Consider the following 18,391-nt stretch of genomic DNA (forward strand, 5'->3'; position numbering starts at 1 on the left):
CATGTATATAATTTTGTCTGTAGTGTTGTCAAAGGCGTTGCCGGATCAGGAAAACTAGACTAGGGACGTGGAAGATGTGAGAGAGAGAGAAGCCTTCGGCGAACGAGCTGGGCACCGGGAGTGAAGAGCATTCAGTAATTGGGTACAACGCTCATGAGCTTGTAGTTTGATACATCCTCACTGTTTCTGTGGAAAGTGCAATGGGAAAAAAGTCAGTGTCTTTTTTAGCTTCGGTAAAGAGATGCCTACGTGCCTTAAAGATGCGGCTGAGGTTGGAGTACTTTTGCAGCGTTCTTCCAGTTTTGGACCTGACTGTTGTTTTAAAGGGCGCGGCCAGTGCGGCACAGAATTGCGAAGGTGACTGCCATACTTCTAATTTTGGCTTTGTTTCAGCTGGATGTCATACTCACGAAAGCCATTTGATAGTAGCAAGAGTATCAGTAGACGGCTGCTCATGAGATTGTCCGTCGCATGTAGAAGCTGATTGCAGTTGCTTCGTTTCTCTGGAGAAGACTTGGCGACCATGGAAGTTGAGTTGAGTATTTGGCACTCTCCAAAAACGACTGCATTACTGCATGGAGCTAAACTTCTACTAGTTGAATCATGTCTCCGGAATTAGTGAAGGAATGAGGGTGGCTCCAGGGTATAAATCTTGCTTGCGGAGCTCATTTCCCCGCCATTCTGGTAATTTTCTTTCTGCATTGAATCCTCTGTTCAGCGCTGGCTTCATTGTGTCGGGATTGTACAGAAGTCTGTCGAAATTGGTGATTTTTGCTTCAAACTGGCCAGTGTTCGAACTGGTGTGGATAGATTGTTAGAATAGAGAACTGGGCGCTGAAGAACTTGAAGCAAATAATAAGTTATGGCGAATTCGGAGAATAGAGGCAAAGAGGTGGACGAGGTGAAGGACGTCCCCACGCCGCTGGTGAACCGCAGCAGGCGGATGTCGGGCTCCATGTCGCGGAGCACACGCGAGAGCCTTTCGAACTATCCCACGGCCTTCGGCGCTAACCCTCTGGAGTCTGCATTAAGGCAATCGAATCATGCCTATGACGAAGAGGCGCTTCGCTGGGCCGCTCTGGAGAAGCTCCCCACTTACGACCGGCTCCGGACGTCGGTTTTCCAGAAGCACAGCGGCAGCGTGCGACAGGTCGACGTCAAGGATCTCTCTAAAGAAGATTTCCGGCATCTGCTGCAGAAAGCGCAGCGGAATGCGGATGCCGAAGACGAGCAGCTCATCGTCAAGCTTCGAAAACGCTTGGACATGTAAATAATCTCGCAAATTCCCACATTGCCCGAGGATTTGCGTCAATTTGTAACTACCAAGTGCGAAAAAGTTTTTGAGTGCGGCGGGAATTTGATTTGTTTCTTGTAGGGTTGGAATTGATCTACCGACGATTGAGGTTCGATACGAGAATTTGTCTATCAAAGCGAACTGTTATGTGGGTAACCGAGGATTGCCAACTCTTTGGAATACGTTGCTGAACATTGTCGAGGTCAGTAATCTTACATAAAGTTCTTGCAAATTTCAATGTTACGTTACACGTTTGTCGAACAAATCCCTTAGCTAAACCGGACCGTGACGAGAAAGATTTGGTTCTGGATTAATATGAAATTGCTTAGATTAAACTCCGTTGGAAATAGGGGATTCTGGACGTCCTTCATCTTGCAACCTCGAAGAAGAAAGTAATCACGATTTTGGACAACGTCAGCGGCGTCATCAAACCCGGCAGGTAAACCACTGCACGAAACTCCGTAGGTCGAATGCACAATGATTACACTTTGCTTCGCGTTTGTAGGAGTCAAAAGGTGCCATCGTTGACTGAATTGATGTCGCTGTAGGATGACCCTGCTCCTAGGCCCACCCAGCTCGGGGAAGACGACGCTTATGCTCGCCCTTGCGGGAAAGCTTGACAGCAGCCTGAAGGTAAGCACTGATCTTCCAGCGAGTTGATATCCAACTACGGAACTCACGTCAATTAGTTGTATTAATCCAATAGCAGTGGACTGATATAGGAGCTTGAAACCAATGTTTAACAAAATCAGTAAACTGTTCACGTTTTGCAGGTGAAGGGATCCGTGACCTTCAATGGTCACACCCACAAGGAGTTCGTGCCTCAGAAAACTGCCATGTATGTCAGCCAAAATGACCTTCACAACGGCCAGCTCACGGTTCGTGAGACTTTGGATTTCTCAGCGCGAGTTCAAGGCGTTGGAACACAGTACCGTGAGTGATCCAGTCACCTCCTCGTTTGCACAAAAAAATTGGGGAGGATAAGGACGTTGCGAGATTCCTTCCATAGTACTGCAGTGGAATTCCCTTTCCCAATGCGTTTCTCGAATGTGTGTGTGGAAAATTTGCTGAAAGGATGCGAGATTGGTGCAGATATACTGGAAGAGGTCGTGAAGAGGGAGAAAGAGGCCGGCATTCGCCCTGAACCGGACGTGGACACCTTCATGAAAGCAGCGGCATTGCCGAGCAGCAATGGTAGCCTTGCGGTGGAGTATGTTCTAAACGTAGGGCTCTCCACTTGTTCCAAACACAACGCCGTGTTGCTCTTCTTACCAAGGTCGTGTGTGGAAGAGAATTGCTAATTAGTGTACGCGCGCGATGTATGAATGCAGATGCTAGGGCTTGACGTATGCGCGGATACCATGGTCGGAGACCAAATGCGGAGGGGCATATCCGGAGGCGAGAAAAAACGAGTCACAACAGGTAGAATCTGAATCTTCGATCACACAATTCATATCACGGACAGAAGCACTTGTCCGACTTCGAGGATGTAATCGTCCTAAGATTGACGATACATTTGCTCTGCTCCGTATTGCAGGGGAAATGATTGTCGGCCCCACGAAGGTCCTGTTCATGGACGAGATCTCCACAGGCTTGGACAGCTCCACCACATTCTCCATCGTGAAGAGCCTGAGCCGGTTTACACACTCCATGTCGGGCACTGTCTTTATCTCGCTGTTGCAGCCAGCTCCAGAGACTTTCAACCTCTTCGACGATGTTCTTCTGATATCGGAAGGGCAGGTCGTGTACCATGGTCCCATAGGAAACGTGGAGGAGTTTTTCGAATCGTGTGGGTTCAAATCGCCAGAGCGCAAGGGCATCGCTGATTTCTTGCAAGAAGTAACCTCGAGAAAAGATCAAGAGCAGTATTGGGCCCACAAGCAGAAACCATACCGATACGTTTCCGTCAAGGAATTTGCGGATGCGTTCCACTCTTTCCACGTCGGTGTCAAGATGAAGGAAGATCTCTCTGTACCTTACCCTAGAGAGAAAAGTCACCCTGCAGCATTAGCCAAAGAGAAGTACTCCATTGGGAAGTTTGAGCTGCTCAAGGCTTGCTTCCAGCGCGAGCGCGTCCTCGCGAAACGAAATGCTATTGTGAACATCGTGAAAGCGGTTCAGGTATGCATGATCACAGTCCGCAACCAGATTGCAAAGTCTGTGGACAATTACGTAGGTAAATGATGATCCAAAGTGTATTCTGTGCAGATAACGGTGGGTGCATTCATTTCCATGACCACCTTCTTCCGCACTCGTCTCAATCAAGACACACTGAACGATGGGATCCTTTACTTGAACGTCCTTTTCTTCGCAATTGTCATCTTCTTCTTCACAGGATTCAACGAACTCGCGGGCACCATCGGGCGGCTCCCGGTTCTCATCAAACAGCGTGACATGCTCTTAAGCCCCGCATGGGCTTACTCTATCTCCGCCATGATTTTGAGTATCCCCTCGTCTCTGGTGGAGGTCGGAATCTACACGAGCATGACGTATTTCGTCACGGGATACGCACCGGACGCCGGTCGCTTCTTCAAACAATATCTCGTTCTGTTCTTGATTCAACAGCAAGCTGGCGGCATGTTCCGCTTCGTCGCTGGGTTGTGCCGGACCGACACATTGGCCTTCACATTGGGTTGGATTATGATCCTATTGCTTTTCATGCTCGGAGGTTTTATTATTCCTCGCCCGAGCATCCCAGTGTGGTGGCGATGGGCCTATTGGGCGACTAATATGGCGTACGCCGAGCAAGCCATCAGTGTGAATGAACTTCTCGCCCCTCGATGGCGGAAAGTAAGCTCCCTTCAATCCCACGTGCCATTGAAACTCGAGTGTGCATTGTTTGTAGTTGAAAATGAGAAGATTCTGATCTGAAACTCTATGTTAACCCTTTATACTTGATTGTTCAATCTTGCAGCCTAGCCCTGGGGACGCCACCACCGAATTGGGAGTTGCGGTTCTGCAAAGTCGTGGTCTGTTCCCATATTCTTACTGGTACTGGATTGGAGTCGGAGGTCTTTTTGGCTTCTACGTCTTATTCAATCTTGGGTTCACTCTTACCCTTGGCTACATGCCTGGTTAGTGATCTTAAACACTCAACCCCCAGCACTCAGTGTCTTTTGCTGCTGTTTTGCACTTAACTACCTTATTACGCACTCAACAATAATAGAACTGACCTCGAATAGGCGCTCAGAATCTTGTGTTAATGTAATGCTGTGCTACACATCGTGCAGCGATTGGAAAGAAGCAAACCATTATGTCTGAGCAAGAGCTCGCTGAGAAAGAAGCAACAACCACAGGAATAGGCCTGCCAAAGTCAGCGTCCCGATCACGATCTCGGTCCAGGAAGTCAATAGACTTGAAGTCTATTTCAGCTGCGATGATTAGGGCTGAAGAGGCACCGACGACACTCAGCAGAAGCAGGCGCTCTTCGAAAAATCATGCTGAGATTGAAAACAAGGCAGCTGAAGATGAAGATAAGGTGGTTCGCCGCGGAATGATACTGCCGTTTCAACCGTTGAGCATATCATTTGACGACGTCTGTTACTATGTTGACATGCCGGCGGTGCGTTATCCCCCGAACCTGTTCAGCTCTTCACGTCTTGCACAGATGTGAGCCTCGCAGCACATTTTCAACAGGAATCTCATGTCTGGTCTGTATTCCCTGTTATGTAGGAGATGAAGTCGGCCGAAGTTACAGAATCAAAGCTTAAGCTGCTTTCGGGTATAACGGGAGCCTTTCGACCGGGTGTGCTTACGGCTCTTGTGGGAGTTAGTGGAGCTGGGTGTGTGAAACTAACCTCTTTATCTCAGTCGTAAGTTGTTGAATTCCCTAAGCAGCTTATCTATCTCCCAGTTTGCAACTATTTATGTTAATAATACTGCAGGAAAACTACGTTAATGGACGTGTTAGCGGGACGGAAAACAGGCGGCTACATCGAGGGTGACATTCGTATCTCGGGCTACCCAAAGAAGCAGAAAACATTTGCCCGCATCTCAGGGTATTGCGAGCAAAATGATATCCACTCTCCTCAAACGACTGTCCGTGAGGCTCTCATTTACTCTGCATGGCTTCGTCTCAACACAGAAGTTGATGATGCCAGTAAAATGGTGACTGAAACATACCAATCCAACTGCTAGAGCTCTCACGTGAAGATTTGATATTTCCATCAGTCTCGTTGCAAACTGCCTTGTGTTGAATACTTTCAGGTATAGATATATATTAATGGTATTTTTTTGTGCAGGCGTTTGTGGATGAGGTCCTGGACTTGGTAGAGTTGACGCCGCTAGAGAATGCTTTAGTCGGATTGCCAGGCATCACAGGGTTGTCGACAGAACAAAGAAAGAGGTTGACCATTGCTGTGGAATTGGTTGCGAATCCCTCCATCATATTCATGGATGAGCCCACAAGTGGGCTCGACGCCCGTGCAGCCGCCATTGTCATGCGAACTGTTCGGAACACCGTCGATACAGGTCGAACAGTCGTCTGCACCATCCATCAGCCCAGCATCGATATCTTCGAAGCTTTTGATGAGGTATATAATTTTAAATTGCCAGCAACAGGTTTATCTTCACTTTCCATAAAGATCACCATAGGAAGTGCACATCGCTTCTCTCCTCCTGAGACAGTTAGAACTCAAGAGAAGTAAACAATTCTTGCGACAAATAGTTTATTGATTATGTCTCGGAACGTTTGGCAGCTGCTGCTTTTGAAAAGAGGAGGCCGTGTCATTTACGCTGGACCATTGGGACACCAGTCTTCCAAGCTGGTCGAATATTTTCAGGTTCTAGAATCTCTTACATCTTGTGATTCGTCTATCACTATCTTGTCATCAATGCCTTAGTTTGGAAATGGAAATTTTACAAGACATCCGTCTGGACATGCTGCCAACCCCGTCTCCTGCCTCGTGTATTGGTTACCGAGAATGACATGCCAGTGTTGAAATAGAGCCTAGTTTGGGTGGCAAAGTTGGCTTAATCGTTGTATTCACATGCAGGCAATTCCTGGAATAACCAGAATTAAAGATGGATACAATCCTGCAACATGGATGCTGGAGGTGTCCAACGTTGACACGGAAATCCAACTAGGGGTCGATTTCGCAGACCTCTACCTTAAATCATCTCTGTATCAGTAAGTAAATATTGCTCTCCATTACCATCTTCATACATTTGTTGGAAGACAATGCGAATATAATCAATAACAATGCCTTGTGATTTCATGTGGTGGAAACAATAATGGTTAATTATGCCGTCTTCTAAAGATAATTATGGCTTGTATCTCAATTGAATGTGACTAACGGTGGCAATCTTCGCCGGAACAGACGCAACAAGCAGCTAGTAGAGGAATTGAAGGTGCCAGCTCCGGGATCTAAAGACCTATACTTCCCGACTGAGTATCCACGCTCGTTCCGGGGTCAGGTGGGATGCACGCTGTGGAAGCAGAACATATCATACTGGAGGAGCCCCAACTACAACCTTGTTCGCTACGGCTTCACGTTTTTCACTGCACTCATTTGCGGAAGCATTTTCTGGGGCGTTGGGCAGAAATAGTGAGCGTCAAAACCCTTATTTTTTCCTCGAGTGACCACGAATCCTCTCTTCGAAGACAGAGGATGCCACACCCTACAATTCCCCTCTCTTTTAAAGTAAAAAATTAGGACCAACTGTCTCTTGAAGTGTGTAAATTGATTGTTTTCGGGGATTCTCTTTCTAACTTGTTGACTCTCAATCTGCCCCACAGCGACACGTTGGAAGAATTGACAACTACGATTGGAGCATTGTATGGAGCCACACTGTTTCTGTGCTTCAACAATGCACAGACAGTGCAACCCATGGTGAGCATAGAGCGAACTGTCCATTACCGTGAAAAAGCTGCCGGAATGTACTCTGCCACATCGTATGCACTGGCACAGGTTCGTGACCAATACTCTACTGTCTTTGACCTTCAATCTATACTACTACAACTTCGTCAACTTCTTACACGTCTGTACTTCTCAGCTTTTAATCGTTTTATGAGATACTTCCCTCAAATGGATGGATCGTGATCTAAGCTCACACTTATCCCTGGATGGTGTTCTCCATCAGGTTCTGGTTGAGATTCCCTACGTCTTGGTCCAAGCAGCGATGTATTCATCTATCACGTATTCAATGCTGGCCTTTATCTGGACACCGGCTAAATTCTTCTGGTACTTCTATACCCAGTGCATCGGTTTGGTGACCTTCACATACTACGGGATGATGATGGTGGCGATTACTCCAAACTTGATCCTAGCGACCGTCCTTAGCACATTCTTCTACACGGTTTTCAACCTCTACTCAGGCTTCTTAATTCCTCGTCCTGTGAGCACCCCTCTTCTCAACCAAGTTCCTGACTTCATTTTCACCCCTTTCTAGATTGTACACAATTTCTCCCCCTATTTTCATGAGTTATCTGGAACAAAACACAAACTAACTCTGGTGTGTGCTGTGTTGACAGTACATCCCTGGGTGGTGGATATGGTATTACTGGTTCTGCCCTGTGGCCTATTCTGTGTATGCTCTTCTAGCCTCTCAATATGGAGATGTTACCGATCGGCTGAACGTTACGGGTTCCCAACCCACCACCGTAAACGTTTACTTGGATCAGCAATTTGGCTTCAACCACGACTATCTGAAGTTTGTGGGGCCGATTCTCTTCCTGTGGGCGATACTCTTCGGTGGAGTCTTTGTTTTTGCCATAAAATACTTGAACTTCCAGCGCCGGTGATGCTCCTCCAACCGAGCTGCTGCTGCTTGTGGTGGCAGCACTGTTGTTGTTGATCCCCTCTGGAAGCATCACCATGTGATATACACAGAATGACGTTTTGATGTCAATATTACTTTCATTTGAATGATTGAGTTGCCTGACTGGGATCCACAACGACTAATGTGCACATTTGTTTGAGGTTATTGTTTGGATTTTCCCATGCTATTTAGTCAGTTTAGACTTGGATTAGCACAGGCAAGTATAGACTTTTACATGCGTGTAAAAGGGCACAGTCCAAGGTTTTACCCACATGAAGAGCTTTTAAATGGGTCCTTCGGCTGGAAGATCAAGAGTATATCAGTTATCATGAGAAGAAGAAGTAGTTTACGCAATCAGCCTCGTTTGATTTGTTTAGCACTCATTTGTATTTTTATAAATCCTTTCTGGAAGGTGAAATTCACTTCCATTGAATTAATTTAACTGTCAAGTGGTTATCCATGATTACTAGACTTTCGCATTGAGTTATCCTTGGTGTATCAAAAAGTAAGAATTATATTAATAACTATCTTTTGAGGATAAGATTCTCAGATGTATCTCTGTTGGCATTAGATCAAGTTAAAATTGCAACTAACAAGAAATTATTCCAGGGAACATGTGGAATACATAAGTTCGTTGCTATAAGCTAGGAGCAAATAACGTACATTATTTCAATACATAGATTAGTATACTATGTAAAAATGTTGCATGAGTTTGTATTAGCTGTATATAAGACACAGAAAAGATGTATTCTTGAAAAAATATCTTATATTCAACAAACAATAAACATGATAAGTAGTTTCAATGTATTCAACCACAAGGCAACTACTTCAATAAATAAGAACCAATTTATTTTATTGTAAATAGCCTTGCCTAGCTGACCTTTAGAAGCATTGAAACTATCAGACATGAGGCACAACAAGAGGTGAAAAGAACAATCTTATATCCTATGAACAAAACCTACTTGTCCGATACAAGGCTAACATTTTACAGAATGTGTTTCACATACTGTTATGTGCTCAGATCAACATGATGTTGACTAGGTGTACACAAAATTGGTTATTCACATAGAGTTGGCAAAGAGTATTTTCCTAGGTATGATTTAACTCTCTATTCTGAATCCGTGCCCATCACGCCCTAAAACTTTGAGACCAAAACCTCCAGAACCAGCTCTGCCACAGGAGCAGAGCTTGCTGGATTCTGTCCTGTAATTAACTGTCCGTCGGCAACAGCTTTTGGTTGCTGCATTCAACAATCACAAACACATCATCTTTTGAGAAGCCCAAAAAAAATAAAAGGATAAGAACTAAGATCAGTCTTTAGGCCACAAGACAGTTCACAATCTGTACCATATGAACTCTCTACCAGGCATAAATGCATGGCATGCTTAGAATTGACATTATGTAAAAGGGTTAAGTTTGTGAAACATGTGGAATTATGACATACCCAATCAGGTCCAGCTTCATATAAGCCACCTAATTCTTTGAGCTTGTCTTCAAGAAGGAAGGGGACCTTGTTCGTCTTTCCAACTGCTGCTTCCTCAGCATTTGAAAACCCACAGACCTGGACACACGTACATAGCACATGATTGATACCCCTTCACATTGGAAAAGAATCATTTGTTTCTTAGGTAATATAACCCGCAAATATATTCCTACCTTTTTACCCTTCACAATGGGAATGCCATCTGGGGCCCGAATGGCCACAAGTCCAGCAGGGCCATGACATACAGAGGCCACAATCTTTCCTTCTGTCCAGAACTTCTCAACCACAGCAATAAAATGCTTGTCATTTGGCCCATCAAACATAATACCATGACCTCCTGCAATAACCAGAGGTTGATGAATTCAGTGCTTGGAATGTCTACTCCCCAGAACATCTACATGAATAGGAAGCAGGCATTGCTATGTTGCCAATTATATTCACCAAACCACATGAGATCTTCCCAAATAAAATAGTAAGAGCTGTAACGTAGAACACATGTAAAACTCGGTGTAAATTGTGGTTACCTGGAATGTAAATGGCGTCGTAATTGGAAAAACTTTCCTTCACTGAAAGCGAGCTCAACGGACTCTTTCAGAGACTCTGCAGCAATTAGGACATTGGGAAGAATATTAAACTGTGTAGCTAGCATTGGAATCTAAATCAAACTCAGCGGTAGAAAACATCATGCACTTTGAATCACTAGAACCGTAAGAGAGTGGACGTGAGGGGAGACAATTTAAGTCTTACCATCCGCCAAGTAGCGATTCACATGGGGGGTCACGAAATTCTCTGCTAGACTCCCAATATCTGTCAAAAACAACTCAACTAAAATTAGAAAAATCTCATCAGCACACAGAATACGTAAAATTTCCAAATGTTTTAGTTTGAGATAACGGACATGATTACTGGAGAAAATCTTCAAATAAGTTGAAACTAAACCTGATTTGTAAACTCATAATTAACAAGGTCGACAAAGAAATACAAAACAATCGAACAAGAAGTAGGAGCTAACCGATTGGAATTTTTCCACCCTTAATGCTCGCCACATCCACTTGAGCACCCGCATCTTTGAAAATGTAGTATGGAGCCGCTAATTCCTCAGCCCTATAATTGGAAAGTCGACCGAAATTTTAATCCACAGTCACTACAGCATAGGCCTAGACCAAGTACACCATTTGCTTCGTAGCATGCGCGGGAAAATTAGCAGATAAATATCAAAACCGTTGCGAAGGGAAGGCCTCTCTATACTTCCACATAGTAATGATAAGATTAGCAGCAAGAGACAAAAGACATACAATTACCAATCTGAACAGCCAACATGATTCCTTCCTTCCCTGAAACATTGAACGAGATTTTACCGCTGCTCTTCTTCAGTAAGAGATACCAGCACAAATGTCATCACATCAGCAACTACTCCCCTAACCACATCCCATTGTGAAATGTGTGATTGAGTTACCAGCATCCAGTAGGTTGGCCACTGTCGCCAAGCTTATCGTGAGATGTAGCCACGATCAAAATCCGCTTCCCAGATGCAGACGTCTTCGATTCACCCGGAATCACAGCTTCCTTCGCCTCCTGAATTATATTTGCCATGCCTGCCAGTACAACACACCAAACGACATAAGACAAAATAACAAACACTCAATCAAATAAACAAACAAACAAGCAGACACACAAACACACAAACAAAATAACCTCAATTCAAATTCCGATTCCTCGTTCCATCTCCTCAAATAACAGATCACATACATACAACAAAAAACAACAAACAACACCCGGCGCACCTTCCAATTCCAGTTCCTGTTGCAAAAGAGAGCACCAAAGAGCACAAGAGCTTCCAGCAACGAAGCACAAGATCAAATGGGAAAAGGAAATGGGGAGCTAAAGAGCAAAAGGAGCGAGACAATTGTAACGAAGATGATGTGACAGGGCCTGAACTTTAAATAAAAAAGGAAGCGCGCGGGCGGGATGGGAGGGCGGATGACGCGACTTCTGCATTGACGTCCTTCTACCACGTGTCCTCTCCTCGTGTGCAGGGAGGAAAACTTCCATGGATGCTTCTCCTCCTCCTCAGGGATGCCTTTTGCATTTCGGATATCTTTCGCCTTTTTCTCATTCCCCTTCTTCTCATTCACCTTTTCTTTTTTCTTTACTTTTATGTATGTTGTATCTGTGATAGTTCTATATTTTTTTATATATATTTTTAATTAATTCGTGTGTGTGCGGGTGTTTGTATGTATGCAAGATTTTGTCAGATTTTGGGGTCGTAAAGTTGACTTGGTACTTCACTCTAAAAGTCTTAGCACTACTTATTAGGTATCAATTTACACATTGTGTTTTATACATAAAATTAAAATTTAATCAACTTGAATTTTCTAATTTTTTGATGACTCATAATAATTATATTTCGGAGATTCAACCTAATTTACTCAAGTTCAGGGTTTAGGGTTTTAGGTTTCAAATGATGATCAATACTATTTATTTATATGGTTTTAATGTAATCACCACAACTTTGATTGCAAAAATTATTGAATAATCGAATCAGTTACCAAATTATATTTTTTCAGAAAGGTGCGTACCCTAAAGTGTCGTGGTTAGACAGGTTTCATTTTGCTGATAACTTTCTATGTGTTATGTCCTTGTAATAGCATTAAATCATACATGACAGTTTAAACAATATTTAATACAATTCCCACAATAATTGTTCGTATTGGATTCACGAGTCAATGTATACAATATATTCAATGTCTACTATGCCTTTCATCAGATATATTGACAGCATAATGTAGCTGTGATAACTAAAAATGAATTTAATCATAAAAACCGTGTCGTGCATTAGATTTTTAAGATAAAAAAGTATGTATAAGAAGTAAACGGAGAATCTCTTATTAAGAACTTTTTTCCACAGCCGTTGTATAATATAACCACCTAAATAATCTCAAATATTGTCATTATTTAATATTAAATACGACTTAAATTACATACAGTTACAACAAACACTTCAGTAGTATTAGAGCTAATTTGCCTGAAGTGGCAAGACACCAATTCAATATTCAAAAACGATTTGTGCTCATGAACAAACTGCAAAAAGTGCATTCTTAAACATCTTCATCCATGCCCATTGCTCAAATCCACAGCCGTGTGCTCGTGTATTGGCGAATAAATCACCACATTCCCAAGATCATCAGCAAACAGTACATACAAAAAGGATATTTGTTACAGAGAACTCGAAACTGAAGGAAATAAGGTGCTCAATACAACATGAGAAAAAACATTACCTAAATCCTCTATACCTCCATTTGTGGAAAAGGAGCTGTTCATAAGTACACCTTTGTATGTATCATGAACAATATCTGGAAAATCATCTGAATTAGAAGTTAGAGCTCTATTGAATAGGTGGTTTGCCTTGTAAAAATAGGGTTTGGAGACAACGCCCTGTTCACATTACCAGAAGCATTATAAGAAGCATGCTCATCACCAGCGTCAAGTACTATTATACGGAAAGACGGTTGAACATAACTAATAAAAGTTAAAGATGTGACTTTACATTTCAAAGAATAAATACGAAGCATGCAGCAACAACGTAAAGAGAGGAAATTATATGGACGCATACCCAATCTGAAGGAGGACTTGAAATGTTCAATTCCTGCATCACCTTGCATGTCGCTGCAGCGCTGTGAAGTTGAGCCACATTGTTGAGGCACAAATCCACAAAACTTTGACAATCGTTTAAAATGACTACTTCATCCATCTCCTTTACACATGACCTGCGTTCACATTTCACGGCACCGAACATTTACTCAAGGGTTAGCAAATTCAGCGCATAATATTTCAACTAATTCTAGGTATTCACGCTAGCTCAAACCTTACCGAATTGTAAATAAAGAGCGAGAAATAGGATTAAACTATATAATATACTCACCTGAATTGATCATTCCACAGATGTTTACCGTTCTTGTCAACAGCGTCACACAATTTTTGTACTTGAGTTATGGCCTTCTCCAAGCCAGTGCCGAATGACAAAGCCAATGCAACAGTAGGCCCCACAGTAAGACTCCAAGGTCTTTCGACCAAAGCAAGATGAAATGCAAGAATGGCAACCCTGTCCCCATCCAAACAATTACGTATTGAGGACATGCAACAGTAAATGTATATAAGAACTAGAGAGACGTTGAGAAGATGAAACACAAAACATTAAAATATGATAGGAACAATACATACCAAAGTCCACCATGACAAGGACGATTTGGAGCCGTAACTTTGTCCAAATTCGCAAGCAGCTTCTGCAAACCAAACATCCGTGAGGTGCAGTAAATAAGGGTATACCTGAATAGCTACAAATGCAGAACGAAAGAAAACGAGGTAGATTACTAAACAGACGGATTGTGCTTTAAAAATTATCTAGACAACCATTCAGTTCAACATCAGATGATCTGGAGCTTGAAGCTTGGAAAAAAAACCAAAACTATGAATGCAGGACCTGGCCGACTTGCGCCGCACCCACGACTCAGTCACTTAAGGCTGCTGCCTTCAAATCCGTTGCAAAGACGACTATTTGTTACAAAAATATTGCGTCACCAAAAGATGAGAAAAGTACTCACCAAAAGAATATCTGACCGACGTGCCTGGCGCTTAAGATTTGTATTTGAGAAATATCGAGCCTGTACAATACTTGGTTGGGTAATTATCATGCTCAAATGTTGGAATCAAATGGTTAAAAAGAACAAAACAAGAAGACCAAAATGTTGCCTTGCCTGAAAGGGAAGCAAGTACTCAAGGACACCATATCTCCACAACAGTCTGACAGAACGCTCTGAAGAACCATATGCCATCATTGTGTTCACTTCCAACTGCAATCTTGTCTGAACACATCCAAAAAACCCAGTTGGCAATGATACTTACATTGGTCAGAAATCAGATACCTGTGGAGCAAGAAAATATTGATTCAACATGAATAAACAAGCAAAAGCATTCATATAGAAAGCACGGTTACTCAAGTGGTGTCCATTAACCTACACAAACACTGCTGAGCTCTTTGCTTCGAAGATGATGATGAATATACTTAAACATGCAAAACATTAAGTACCTTGTTCAATGTCAATATGGACGATTTTAATTGTCTGATTGCATTTGCAGTGCTGGTTGCAAAGGAAAATTCTAGACGGGCCGCAATACGAATTGCCCTTAAAATTCTTGCTGCAACATGGAGAAGCCAGTAGATTCGATCAGTCTGTTCGATACTAAAACCTATTGCAGACCTCATTAAATTGAAGAATAATAGTCCCTACGGCTACTAGTACAAATGAGGAGTGAAGAAATACTTTATCCTTGTCTTGTGGAACTATGAATTGCTAGATCAAATGTCAAATCCTCTTAATTATATGTTGATAAGCAATATAATTTACATTTCTGCAGAATCGAAAGGCGTCACCAACCTGAATCCTCTTCAAAAGACTCGAGTGCAGGGATAACAGTCCGAATCTACACAAGGATAAGTAAACCCAGATGAGAATCAAATTTTCCATGTCACAATGAATAGAAGTGTCAACATATAAAATCTAGGTTCCGATTATACACTGTTCCGTTCTTCCAAGCAATTGACGAGGATACTAATACCATCCAAACAAATGAAAGCTCAAACTCACTTCGTCTGAGAGAAAAAATTAAATCAATGAATCTGATTCAAAGACAGGCAATGATCACACCTTGCATCTCCTCAGATCTCGTAAGCCACCAACGTAGTCATATATGATACATTTAAATGGGTCATACATGATCCTGCATTGTCCATTGTTTACATAACAAGGTTTACCACTTCATATTTCCTCTGAATAAATATGCAGCACGTTGGTAACCTAGATATAAAGGGATGGAGCTGCAAAGTGAGCAAGGCTGTACCCATTGACAGTGAAATCTCTTCGCAGGGAATTGTCCCATCGGGAGAAATCGTCCTCACTCCATCCCTCAGTTCCGACAACAGGTTCATACGTAATCCTCTTGATATTTCCCGAATTTGTGCTGAAGCTTGAAACCTGAAATTATTCAAATAAAGCAAGTCATAAAGATGCCCTACTGATCTACTGAGGAAAAACCAAGTTATAACATTAAGTAGAGTTGAATCTGGAATATCCGATAATAGTTGGTGGCTCCATATACACATTACCCCCTTCACAAAACCTCGAACTGCTGCTAGAAAACCTGCCTCCCATATATACCATTTGGAAAACATGCAAAGATCACAAGAGATGCACCTCCGTAGAGGTGCCTCATATCAACACTTCAAAACTTTTTTTAAGTTACCACATACCTCAACAACTGTGTTCAACGAGGTAACATGGCATACAGGAAATCGTCTCCCAACAATAATGCACCGACCAGAAAAAGCCGCCTTGACCTGACAACCGGGAGTTTGTGTGAGGCTTGAGAGAATATAATGCGGCATAGATCATCCAGGTGATTCAAAAACATACTACGAGCTAAACGAACACAGGAGAAGTAATGATTACCCTTTCAAGAAAACCGAAACCATAAGAACAAATGAATTAATCCTTTCTCGAAGACTGAACGGAAATGTACAGAAGTGATTAAGAAAATAGCAACAGAATAAACATGCTGAGAAAAACGTCATATGCTCAATCATTCACAAGGAAAATTGTGCGCCTCATCCTCCAAAAGAACACTTAGTCTACTCCTTCACCCAGTTATACAGTGTTGTAGATAAGATACGAAGCAACGAACGAATAGTTACAGCAAACAGTAGAACAACAAACCTGCTTTGGTTCTGCTGTGGTGAGGATATCAAAATCTTTGGGGACCTGCTTTACCAACATATCACGTACACTGCCGCCAACAAGGTAGCTCCTGTACCCTGCAAGACTGTGATACGTTTAAAAAAAACGAATAAACATGTACACAAACAAATCACAGCCAGTATTTATAGCCTTTTCTTTTAAGCCCAAATTAGCCCATGTAACATTTGAACTCCCCGGAAACCAGGGAACTGGAATTGCAGAAAATTGACTAGCCAATAGCGCTTTAGATGGAGCTTCAGATGCAGGTAGGGGAGGTGTCACAATGACAATGGTTCTACTCAATGCAGTAAAGAACTAAGTATTATGTTAACGTTATGTGAAGACAATCACAAAATTGGACAGCATTTGATACACATACATTAGATGAAGTAGGGTTATGCAAGCAGAGAGACAGAACTCTTTTCGACCGGCCTCTCAGAATTCTGCTGCTTAGTACTACACCCCGACTTAACTCCTCTAGAGAAGATTATAACAACTAAGATAACTGAATTACACGTTTATTTTCGGAGTCTACTTCGTGCACAGTATGCAGTTCTCTCCTAAACCCTTCCCAATCAAAGTTGTGGCGAAGTTGCCTGCATCAAGTAGCCGAGTGAGAACGCGCCAGGACGAAGCTGGAATAAGTTTGTCCCGTAGTCCATGCTCATCTTTCTTTAAAATCCGCAGTTGCACCTGAATTGGTTTTCCTGCTGGTACTGCAGTAGAATCTGAGAGATCAACCATACCGAGTTAATCATCCTGTCAAAGCGTCCGTGTAAAAGTTTGAAGAAAAGATATAAATCGCTCGCGAGATGAGTTTGAATAAGAAAACGCAGGCGATACACAAAGCTAAACCCTCCTTGGTCACGAGAGCAGAAGAGGCCTAGATGCGATTCAGGTGCAACTGCGGTCTAACCCCCAAGTATACAATAGATAAACAAGCTGAACATAATGCTGCACAATTGCAAGGCTAAGATTCAGGGTTTAGGGTTTAAGACATGGAGCGAATTCTGCAACTTGACTCCTGAAAATCTCGACTGAACTGCGGAGAAGCTCGCTGGAGCTGGGAGCCAGACTTCTGGATCGAAACTCTCCACAGTTGAGAGATCGGAGGCAATGGAAAGAGTTACGAAGAAGAGCCGCTCTCGTCGCCACTGAGCCTTGCATCGCAATTGCCTCACTTAGCATCTAACAAACTAGAGGCTCATCCCTTCCTAGTCTCGCCGTTCCTCCAAACAGTCCTTGAGGTTACTACTAGCAAGCCCTGCAATCTAGGGTTTCTGTCTGTCCAGGCAGGCAATCAAATGCCACTCACAGTAGCAACAACGCCAACCCCTCCTCCCTCCTCGACACCGCTTGCGAAATTCCTGTGCAATGCTGGAAAACCCTAATTTCTCTCCCACGGGCTCAGAACTCCTTTCAACCTAAAATATGAAGTGGTTTAGTGCATGAGATGGGTAAGGGGATCAAACTAATAACCCCCCTGAAAAATAAAAAATAAAATTATCACATGTTGGGTTGGCAGGATGCACAAGTTGTGAGATTGTTATGCTCCTAATTTTGGGCAAGATGTAATACTTGCAAAGATTGTAGCAATATCTTGATTACTTGTTAATATAATGAGGTAGAAAATACATGAAGATTGTGTGTGTTTTTTTCTTTCCCTTTGACTCTCTTATAAATGTGTTCATTTATACGAAAGAGGTGAGATTCGATCAAATATATTGTGATTTTTTTATTTTATTTTTTTCAAAATTATCATTGTATATGGATTTAAAATCACTATATTTTTGGTATTAACACTCAATTGTTCTTATTTTCTAACATAAATTATTATTGATAGTAAAGGTATCACATGACGAATAAGAAATTGAAATTTTGTTTTCTAAAAATTTGTTGTTTCGTGTTGTTTTTGGATATGTGTTATTCTTTGTTGGAGACGATTTTTTCTTTAATGCAAGTAGATTACATTGTATTGTGTAACTGATTGTACTTTGTGTAGTTTACTGTCAATTAGGTATAGATAGGAAGCATAAACATAACAAAATTAAATTATACACATGG

At 42.4% G+C, this 18,391-nt stretch overlaps 3 protein-coding genes and 2 long non-coding RNA genes across 6 annotated transcripts; 3 read left to right on the plus strand and 2 right to left on the minus strand.

Annotated features, from left to right (window-relative positions):
* Nucleotides 1-256: 256 nt before the first annotated feature.
* On the plus strand, nt 257-8,516 carry LOC112291207 (ABC transporter G family member 29). 2 transcript variants are annotated; one of them, XM_024538327.3, is made up of 21 exons: nt 257-357; nt 478-1,266; nt 1,376-1,496; nt 1,645-1,733; nt 1,843-1,927; nt 2,068-2,227; nt 2,387-2,517; nt 2,626-2,716; nt 2,832-3,415; nt 3,503-4,084; nt 4,209-4,368; nt 4,525-4,856; nt 4,967-5,076; nt 5,179-5,401; nt 5,536-5,826; nt 5,992-6,075; nt 6,289-6,422; nt 6,613-6,840; nt 7,032-7,203; nt 7,376-7,630; nt 7,767-8,516. In XM_024538327.3, the coding sequence occupies exons 2-21, from the start codon at nt 863-865 to the stop codon at nt 8,034-8,036; spliced, it is 4,506 nt and encodes a 1,501-aa protein (XP_024394095.1). In that variant the 5' UTR covers nt 257-357; nt 478-862; the 3' UTR covers nt 8,037-8,516. The 2 variants fall into 2 exon arrangements, with proteins under 2 accessions (XP_024394095.1, XP_024394096.1); XM_024538328.3 differs by lacking the exon at nt 257-357 and having other exon boundaries at nt 543-684; nt 883-1,266.
* A 783-nt stretch (nt 8,517-9,299) lies between these two features.
* On the minus strand, nt 9,300-11,437 carry LOC112291209 (glutathione-independent glyoxalase hsp3101). The gene is made up of 8 exons (XM_090255519.1): nt 11,321-11,437; nt 10,993-11,131; nt 10,549-10,640; nt 10,284-10,343; nt 10,172-10,191; nt 10,061-10,124; nt 9,710-9,873; nt 9,300-9,614 (listed from the first exon to the last, which is right to left on the minus strand). Exons 2-8 carry the CDS (start codon nt 11,127-11,129, stop codon nt 9,318-9,320), a joined length of 834 nt encoding a protein of 277 aa, XP_090111645.1. The 5' UTR covers nt 11,130-11,131; nt 11,321-11,437; the 3' UTR covers nt 9,300-9,317.
* Nucleotides 11,438-12,678: 1,241 nt separating this feature from the next.
* LOC112291347 (uncharacterized) lies at nt 12,679-17,717 on the minus strand. The gene is made up of 14 exons (XM_024538607.3): nt 17,326-17,717; nt 16,924-17,055; nt 16,307-16,404; nt 15,844-15,930; nt 15,435-15,568; nt 15,242-15,314; nt 14,972-15,017; nt 14,623-14,732; nt 14,291-14,398; nt 14,138-14,197; nt 13,758-13,819; nt 13,459-13,638; nt 13,150-13,303; nt 12,679-12,971 (listed from the first exon to the last, which is right to left on the minus strand). Exons 1-14 carry the CDS (start codon nt 17,513-17,515, stop codon nt 12,753-12,755), a joined length of 1,653 nt encoding a protein of 550 aa, XP_024394375.1. The 5' UTR covers nt 17,516-17,717; the 3' UTR covers nt 12,679-12,752.
* Nucleotides 13,242-13,531, plus strand: LOC149987828 (uncharacterized). Its single transcript, XR_016506304.1, has 2 exons — nt 13,242-13,381; nt 13,479-13,531. It is a non-coding gene; the product is annotated as an uncharacterized LOC149987828 (long non-coding RNA).
* LOC141046163 (uncharacterized) lies at nt 15,122-15,503 on the plus strand. The gene is made up of 2 exons (XR_016506305.1): nt 15,122-15,261; nt 15,461-15,503. It is a non-coding gene; the product is annotated as an uncharacterized LOC141046163 (long non-coding RNA).
* Nucleotides 17,718-18,391: the final 674 nt, after the last annotated feature.

Source organism: Physcomitrium patens, chromosome 14 (assembly GCF_059467195.1).
Source record: "Physcomitrium patens ecotype Gransden chromosome 14, ASM5946719v1, whole genome shotgun sequence".
Taxonomy (NCBI): domain Eukaryota; kingdom Viridiplantae; phylum Streptophyta; class Bryopsida; order Funariales; family Funariaceae; genus Physcomitrium; species Physcomitrium patens.

Coding starts and splice junctions, on each gene's coding strand:
- LOC112291207 (XM_024538327.3), top strand. CDS start 863: ATGGCGAATTCGGAGAATAGAGGCAAAGAGGTGGACGAGGTGAAGGAC. Junction 2,228..2,386: donor AGGCGTTGGAACACAGTACC/GTGAGTGATCCA, acceptor AGATTGGTGCAG/ATATACTGGAAGAGGTCGTG. Junction 4,085..4,208: donor TCGCCCCTCGATGGCGGAAA/GTAAGCTCCCTT, acceptor TCAATCTTGCAG/CCTAGCCCTGGGGACGCCAC.
- LOC112291209 (XM_090255519.1), bottom strand. CDS start 11,129: ATGGCAAATATAATTCAGGAGGCGAAGGAAGCTGTGATTCCGGGTGAA. Junction 10,344..10,548: donor GGGTGGAAAAATTCCAATCG/GTTAGCTCCTAC, acceptor TGTTTTTGACAG/ATATTGGGAGTCTAGCAGAG. Junction 10,125..10,171: donor ATTCCAATGCTAGCTACACA/GTTTAATATTCT, acceptor AGTCTCTGAAAG/AGTCCGTTGAGCTCGCTTTC.
- LOC112291347 (XM_024538607.3), bottom strand. CDS start 17,515: ATGCTAAGTGAGGCAATTGCGATGCAAGGCTCAGTGGCGACGAGAGCG. Junction 14,399..14,622: donor CCATATTGACATTGAACAAG/GTACTTAATGTT, acceptor GGATGTGTTCAG/ACAAGATTGCAGTTGGAAGT. Junction 14,198..14,290: donor AGTACTTGCTTCCCTTTCAG/GCAAGGCAACAT, acceptor AGTATTGTACAG/GCTCGATATTTCTCAAATAC.